General features: G+C 33.6%; 1 protein-coding gene and 1 long non-coding RNA gene across 7 annotated transcripts in view; both read left to right on the top strand.

The window, feature by feature from the left end:
* The first annotated feature begins 1,189 nt into the window (after nucleotides 1-1,189).
* On the top strand, nucleotides 1,190-4,600 carry LOC131158283 (uncharacterized). The gene is made up of 3 exons (XR_009137440.1): nucleotides 1,190-1,356; nucleotides 1,436-4,116; nucleotides 4,391-4,600. It is a non-coding gene; the product is annotated as an uncharacterized LOC131158283 (long non-coding RNA).
* A 2,056-nt stretch (nucleotides 4,601-6,656) lies between these two features.
* LOC131157505 (uncharacterized) overlaps nucleotides 6,657-8,928 on the top strand; it is a 38,976-nt gene continuing 36,704 nt past the window's right edge. For 4 of the 6 annotated variants that reach the window (XM_058111713.1, XM_058111710.1, XM_058111712.1 and 1 more), the window contains exon 1: nucleotides 6,721-7,129. In XM_058111713.1, the coding sequence (XP_057967696.1) occupies nucleotides 6,935-7,129 (195 nt within the window). In that variant the 5' untranslated portion in view covers nucleotides 6,721-6,934. Of the gene's footprint in view, nucleotides 7,130-8,928 lie in introns of all 6 variants that reach the window. The other 2 variants (XM_058111711.1, XM_058111708.1) reach the window with 1 other exon arrangement.

Here is an 8,928-nt window from a genome sequence, read left to right as displayed (position 1 = left end):
TGATTTTTGCCGCAGAACTTTTCTTTCTCCCTCCCTTCAGTTCTTCTTACTTCTCTCTTAATTTCTAGTTCTGTTCTGTGCCGAATCGATGATCCAAAGCCACCACGACACTCTTGGGGAAGTTCTTTACCTATCGGAGTGGATCGTCGGTGGGTTGAGTTGGAAATTCATCCCAAATTTAGGGTAAGACTTTCTACTCAGTATTTGACTTCTTGATAGTTGTAGAAAACGTAGAAATATTGAAGTTTAATTCTAGAAAATGTTGTTTTCAAGGTGTTGAACAGGGAATCTTGCAGGTGCAAGATTGTTTATCTTAGGGGCTTTTCAAGAATCAGGTGAGGGGATAAACTAAGCTAGTTGTTTTATGAGAAATATAAGTAAAATTGTATAACATTTGATTTTAGGAAAATATATGTATATAAATAAATATATATATATATATATATATATATATATATATATATATATATATATGAGTATTATGTTGGGAAATACTGTTGAAAATAATGATATGTTCTGTGTATATATATAATACCCATTTTGTGTGGCATGAGTAGATTTTATGATAAATTACTTTTTTCTGGGAATATGAAAATGATATGGATATGTTTTGTCAGTATATGGGTCGAACTATGGATATGTTTTGTCAGCATACGGGCCGAGTTATGTATATGTTTTGCCGACGTACAGGTCGAGCTATGGATGTTTTACCAGCGTACGGGGAGATGATTTTCATGATGTATATATATATATGCAAAATGATGCTGAAGTAACCCGACCCCGAGAAAAAAATAATAATAATAAAAAAATAAATAAATAAATAAAGAGATATTTTGGAGAAGATATTTTGAAAAGAGATATTTTGAGATATTTATATATAAATATCTTGGAGGAGATATTTATTTAGATTACTTAAGGGCTAAGTTAGGATTTATTCGGGGAGATGATTTTCATGATGTATATATATATATGCAAAATGATGCTGAAGTAACCCGACCCCGAGAAAAAAATAATAATAATAAAAAAAAAAATAAATAAATAAAGAGATATTTTGGAGAAGATATTTTGAAAAGAGATATTTTGAGATATTTATATATAAATATCTTGGAGGAGATATTTATTTAGATTACTTAAGGGCTAAGTTAGGATTTATTCTATAAATTCTCTCATTCTCTCTCTCTCTCTCTCTCTCTCTCTCTCTCTCTCTCTCTCTCTCTCTCTCTCTCTAAGATCCTTCGCCGTTCGTCGTCCGTTTCCAAAAACGGAGGGTACTGCGTGAATCAGAAGAGGAAACTCTACACTTTTAGTGGATCGGATCGTCGTTTCGGAGAGTTTCGAGTTTTCCCAAGAATCGAGGTAGGAATCTGATCCTAATTTTGATTGGATATTTGGATAGCAGTAGAAAACATAGTAAGTTTATGTTCTGTGGTTTTAGGTTTTCGGGATCTCAGGTTGTCGATTTGGACCATTTTCATACGAACTTTCATTTTGAGTATAAGGTAAGGAGAATTTGATTACGACAACTATTTTGGAAAACTAAACCGCTAAAAAGCTAGTTTATGTTATTATCTATGATTTAACTGCTTATTTGTGAAATTCTACCGAGCAGAGATGCCGGTTTGACGATTTTACGGTTTTTGGTAAAAACGAAGTTTTCGACGCGTAATCTCCAAAATTTTACAAACATCGTTTATTTGTGTTTATACTATAGTAGGAGAGGCTCGAATCCTTTATTTATTCAGTTAAACTATGTATATTGAATTTCTATCATATAGCGGGTTTTTGTATTAAACTTGTGTGATATATGTTGATATGAGAATGAATGGATTTTCTATACTATTGATATAGAATATGGGAACGAAGTTCCAAATTTGCTATACTGATAATGTGAATAAACAGAGGCTGGTGATAAACCGAACCGCATCAGTAAACAAAGAAGGGTAAACTAAGTGGAAAGACACCGATTTGAATCCAATGTTATTATATGAATTTGTGAAAAATACTGGAAATGCGCAGGTTATCGTATTTGTATAAATTGAATTTATGATACACGGAACCACAACTTGAGAGTCCCGAGAGGGTTGAAAAATACTTTCTTTGCAGGGTGAAATGAAACCACTGTTATATGATACGGCACGATATCGTAGCTAGATGTACACGTGCAACCACACGTATTAAATGATGTGGGTACCAAGATAGTCGGCTAGCAGGGTGAAACCATTGGCTGATATTGGGCCAATGGGGGCAGTTGGATCGTATGTAGGTACTCGGCAGTGTCGCACGAACAGGGCATTGAACGAATACCAGTGCACAACCTGAGCCACGGGGTAAAACTGGTTATAAGGATATTTTGCTGTTGGTCATCTGATAAATCATTAAATGGTCAAAAGACAGATGTGAGAATTTTGTAATATGAATAATGATATACCTGATGCATTACTGTATTGAAAATATTTGATTTATATTCCATATGTTGAATGAAAATATGCATGTATACAGTCACACACTGTTGTAACTCCTTCTTCCTTATTGAGAGGTGTCTCATCCTATCTTACAACCTTTGTTTTCAGGTCCGTCCGTGTGTCGGTCCTAGTAGATAAAGGGACTGGGGAGGTTATTTTGGTTAGCTTACGTAAGCATCTAAATTTTTGTACTAAACTTGATGAAAGTCCTTTTTGGAGGGTTGTAATATGACGATTACTCTAAGTCCGAATGTATGTAAATTATGGATGTATTAGTGAACTCTAGTATAAGGCTAGTAGTAATCCCAATGGATATTTATGTTTTTCCGCGACATTTACATTATGATTATGTATGATTTACACCCGTATGTCCCTGTTTAGGGCGGGTTGTTTCCATATCTTGAATAGGTATAGGTATTTGATGTATGTGAGTGACACCTGAGTCCATGTAAAGGGTCGAGTCGTTACAAATGCGATGATGTTGATTTGACAATTAATAGTATGAAATATCCATGTATCACAATTTGATTATATGCTATATGTTATCAAAACTTGGTTGACTTGGTTTAGGCTAGCACTTGCACGGTACCGCTGCTATGTGTTTGTGATCATCATGATATTGTGTTAACGCTACTGTACGGAGTAGCGTGAGGACGAATAGTCGATGTGGTTTTAAGAAGTGTGAGTGCCCTTGGTGTACGAACCAGGTCTGACAGACCCATCAGACTTACAGACTATACTTTTGACTTGGCAGTGGTCGGCCAACCATTGTCAGGTCTCGCCTTTGGGTCACACAACCCAGTTATGTAGGGGTAATACATGACAACAGCCAACTAACCTACCAAGGTTGTTTTCATATTATTATCATATGAGATGAATTATGTTTATGAAAATGAAGTATGTTTTGCCATGTTATGATGATATATGTTTTCCAAGATATGATATAACAGTTTACTAAATATGTGTATATATGATTTTATGTATAACGCGAAGAACTCATGTTACCACACACTAGTTTTAGTTTATTTCTTTTACTGAGAGGTGTCTCACCCCAAAATTTCATAAACATTTTAGGAGCCCCCGGATAGAAGAGTGGATAAAGCTTCGCTGAGATAGATACAATTGACCTGCCCTTTCTGAAGGGTAAGTACTCAGATAGGGTCAGATGAATTTTATGAAAAGTGACCCTAGGTCTCTTTTGGGTTGTGTATTATGTATATATAAATACAATGGATGTAGTAACTCTGGTATTGTGATGAGTGATGATGGGTATATGATATTTTACGATTTTATGTTTCCTGCTGCTTAGGCTTCCGTATTGTACTTATGATGTATTTCTGTACCTACGAGTTCAGGTTAATTATGATCTGCTGAATTTGTTAATGTGGTTTTTATTATATTATGGAAAAAAATAATAAGGAAATTAAGCAGGTCAATACATGAGAGGTGTAGGGTGGTTTCATCATATTGGATTGCATAAGGATGAAGTACCTTCCCTGGGGTCTGGAGCAGGAAGTAGTCAGGCAATCAAACCTGCAACTGGGTTATGGATGTCTGTAGACGCACTTGCAGATGGTTACTTTGACCGTGTTTGGGTTGATCCTCCAGGGCATAAGTCCAGCCTTCAGGCCACACAAACCGTACCACGGGGGAAGTAAGTAGCGTGTTAGTCCTAGTGAGTTTCTTTTACGTATATATGCTAATTTATGTAAATGGTATCTCTAATTATTGAATTGGTTTATATGGTGTAAATGAAAATGATATTTTCAACTATGCAGAGTGAGTATAATGTATAACTGCTATTTTCAATTAAATGTAGAATGAAATGTTTTCTGTATACACTAAAACTCATGTTGGTCACATACTGATATTAATTTAATTTGCCTTACTAAATAGTATCTCACTCCAATATACAAATCATTTTTCAGGACCATCTTGAGATCGAGCTTAGCAAGCTTCGGGGCGGGGTGATAGTTAGTTTCTGTTTGTGAGTGTCTGTGAGAACTCTAATGTATTTAAGTTATGTTTGAAAGTCCCTAGATATGTAATATGGTTGTATGGACTGACTTAGTTTTCTTCTTTTGGTTGGGATGCAATATGGATAATGGGAAATTTCTATATATGTTAGCAGTTTAGAACTCTAGTAATGTATTTGAAGGATGTATTTTTTATTTCCGCTACTTTTATATAATGAATATGGTATCGAGAATACAAAGGTTATTAAAGTAGCACCCCGAGCCCTACTTGGCGGGTCGGGGCGTTACAAAAGACATGTATCGTGCCAAGAAGAACCTATAAAGATACGTGTCTTGCCAATGAGAACTTGTAAAGATGTGTGATTTGGTGAGAAGAACGTGGACTTAATTTTAATATATATATAAAAGTGTTGCAAACTTTCTTGTTCTTTTTAAAAATATTGTTTAATATATATATATATATATATATATATATATATAATTTGAAAAAATGAAAAATATATGGAAAAAACCCAAAGAAGATTCAAATTTTCTATTTTTGGCAAATATGCTTAATTAATATTTATTTCTTGGCTAAGTGAAAATAATCATTGGGCATTTGATAAAAAAAAGAATGAAGTAAAATAAAAATATAACTATGTACAATTTTTAAAATCATTGAGTCTTTACCATGGGTAGAGTTATCGATTTATTTTGAGATAGCCCATCAAAACATACGACAAATTTAGTTAAAGTAACATAGTTATACTTCGTATGGTTATTTATTGGAATGAATTTTTTTTTTAAAAAAAGTCAAATATTCTAGACTATTTGCCACGACAATAATGGCTTTCTCAGCAAACCCCCATCAACTCATGGAAAACGGTAACCCTCATGAAAAATTAGAGACTGATATCCACATGTAAAGGCAGGTGTCGTGCCAAAGAAAACTTAGGTTTAATTTTAATATGGAAATATAAAAATGTCACAAACTCTCTTTTTTTAAAAATATAATACCAAATTAGAAACAAATAAAAAATCCTAAAAATATTTTAGAATATGATTTGTTTTCTAAAGGAATAGAAACTCTAAACATTTAAAAATCTAGAAAAAAGGAAAAGAAAATAAAACTCTAAACATTGGAGAAAAAAATTAAAATATTGTAATGAATAGAAAATTTTAAAATAGATATATAATTTTAAAAATTATAAAATAAATGGAAAAAATTCAAAATGGCTCAATTTTTTTTTTTCACACATATACTTAGTTAACATGTATTTATTGTTTAACTGAAATTAATCATTGGGTATTTGATAAAAAAGAGTGGAATAAAATAAAAACATAACTATGTACATTCTCAAAATTGTTAAGTCTTTATAGGGGGTAGAGCCATCGGTTTATTTTGTGGTAGCCCGTCCAATAATACGACAAATTTAGTTAAAGTAAAATGGTCATGCTTCGCATGGTCACTTATAGGAAATAATTTTTTCTTTTAATTTCAAATAATCTAGATTTTTTTCAATACCAATAATGACATCCTCAACAAACTCTCACCAACTCGCAAAAATCACTCACGAAAAATAAGAGATCATTGTCCACATGACACCTGTAAAGATAGGTGTTGTGACGAAGGAAATATAAATTTAATTTTAATGATTTTTTTCAAAAATATAATACCAAACTAGAAACCAATAAAAAAAATACAAAAAAATATTTTCGAGTATGAATTGTTTTCTAATGGAAAAGAAACTATAAACATCTAAAAATCTGAAAAAAAGGAAAAAAAAAATAAAACACTAAACATTTGAGGAAAAAATTAAAATCTTGTAATAATCGAAAAGTTTAAAATAGATATATAATTTGAAAAACTCTAAAATAAATGGAAAAAAAATCCAAAATGACTAAAAAAATTTCTTCACACATATGCTTAGTTAATATTTATTTTTTGGCTAAGTGAAACAAAAAAAATAGCAAATGCCACCATGCAAAAATCATAATATGAATTTTTATGTTTTTGTTTATTTTACAGTGCAAATAGTTTTTTTTTTGTAAATTATCTAATACTTATATTACAATAATTATACGGCAGACGCGCAAACTTGTTACATTTATAATTAATTAAAATAAAAATATAATAATGTACATTTTCAAAATCTTATTTCATTATAATTTTCATTTTTTTTTCAAATTTTTGTATTTTATCCTAGCTAAATAAAAAATATATAAATGTTTCTAAAATATTTTATTTAATTTTTAAAAAAATTTAACTCTCAAAAGGGAAATCCAAATCGCTGTCAGTCGCAATTGATAATGACATCGGAAGTACCGTGAGCACTGAGTAGGGGAGTCGTGTGGGTTTTGTACTTCTGAAATCTGAAAATTCGAGCGATGTGTGATCATGTGAACACCGAAGAAACAGAAATTACAAGAAGAGGAAGCTCGAATTCAGACGGGTCTTCAGATCTGGAAGCGCAAGGAAAGGCAGAGGAAGAGTAGAGGTTGAGAAATTGTTTGCGAATGGAGAAGCCATCTTGGGTTGCCACTGTGCTTACTCAGGTGGGTCTCTGCTTTGCCATGTTCCTTGCCTTCAACTTGGGTAAGCGTGATGATGGTGAGCCTATGTGGTCCACCAAAAAGCATCGTGATCTTTACTTTCTCAGTGTTAGGGGAGGTTTCAGACCTCTTGAACAACAGAACCAACTGCTCGAACAGGTCAGTTCTTCATTCCCTTGGCTGATTAATTATGTGAGCTGAAGTGTTTTTTTGATTTGAAAACCCTTTCATATGGGAGTGCTGGATGAGAGGAAAATAGAGTTGGAAATTGTGAGAAATGAACAGAGGAAGAATGAAGGGAATATCTTTTTGGGATAATCGTGTTTGTTTTGGTAGAAAATGATATTGAGCCCACTTGTACAAAATGGGTATTTGCACAAAGTAGCAAGGAAATTTAGTAGAAGTGAACTTTATGTTATGGTGTGTTGACGTGCAGATTTTAATCTTCGGATCAATAAAATAAATAGCATAAAAAACATTCATAAAAAAAATATAGAAGAGAGATTTTATGTGGTTCGGCAAGATTGCTTACGTACACGGAGCGTGCGCCTGGAGAAAAATCCACTATGAAATGATGGCAGTACAAGATCTGATCAGACTCTCCTCGATCCCAGATTTCTTGTACACCCGTTCACCTATCAAACTAGTGAAGAAAAAATCTTCCTAGAAAGAAAGCCCCCTCTAGCTCTCCTTGTACAAAATGACGAGCAATACACTCTTTTTCCCATGACTTACAAACATATATATGACACTACATAACCGTTGGATTTAGAGACAATCCAACGGCTGTGATAAAAGTCATAATAAATAGATAAAAATAAAACATATATTTTTAACAATCTCCACCTTAGCTTTTAATCACAGCCAAACACAACATTCCATCCCTACGCTCTGGGATGCTCTGTCAACAATCAACAAGAGACTATATTAATTAAGTCCAGACAGCGCTTGAACTTAGCCAATGTAACAGGCTTCGTGAGCATATCTGCAACATTTCCATCTGTGTGGATCTCCAATAACTGAACTTACCATTTTCAACCCAACCTCTAATTGCATGGTATCGTACGTCAATATGCTTCGTGCGAGAGTGGTAGAGTTGATTCCTTGCCAAGTGGATTGCACTCTTAACTATCACAGAATACGTGTAACCTATCCTGCATAACACCAAGTTCCTGAATCAATCTAGTTCACCACAAAGCCTCCTTACCTGCCTTTGCCAAAGTTATATATTCAGCTTCCGTAGTAGACAAAGCTGTAGTAGGTTGCAACATAGCCTTCCAACTAATAAAACCACCAGCCATGGTAAAAATGAAGCCAAAAGTAGACCTCCTCTTATCCAAATCACCTGCATAATTGGAGTCCACATAACCTTGAACATTACAATCATTAGTACTTTCAAACAAGATACCATAATCAAAAGTGCCACGCAAATATCTGAAAATCCATTTCACCGCATTCCAATGCTTTCTACTAGATTAGCCATATATTTGCTTACCAAACTAACTGCATATGACAAATCTGGTCTACTACATACCATAGCATACATCAGACTCCCTACTGCACTGGCATAAGGCACACTAGCCATATCCAACTTATCCTCATCAGTAGGACACAGTTTAGCAAACAACTGAAAATGAGCAGCTAGAGGTGTACTTACCGGTTTAGCTTTATCCATGTTAAACTTTTCCAACACCTTTTCAATATACTTACCCTGTGACAACGACAACTTTTTCTGTTGTCTGTCCCTCCTGATTTCCATGCCAAGGATCTCTTTAGCTGCACCAAGATCCTTCTTCTCAAACTCATCCTGTAACCTGGCTTTCAACACATTCAACTCATTGGAATTGTTAGAGGCAATCAACATGTCATCCATATATAGCATAAGGATCATATATACACCACTGTTAAGCAATTTGAAGTAAATACAATTGTCATAACAGCTTCTAAAATACCCAATC

The sequence above is a fragment of the Malania oleifera genome, chromosome 6 (assembly GCF_029873635.1).
Source record: "Malania oleifera isolate guangnan ecotype guangnan chromosome 6, ASM2987363v1, whole genome shotgun sequence".
Taxonomy (NCBI): Eukaryota; Viridiplantae; Streptophyta; class Magnoliopsida; order Santalales; family Ximeniaceae; genus Malania; species Malania oleifera.
Note: the sequence above shows the minus strand (reverse complement) of the source record. Positions and strands in the feature narration are given on the sequence as shown.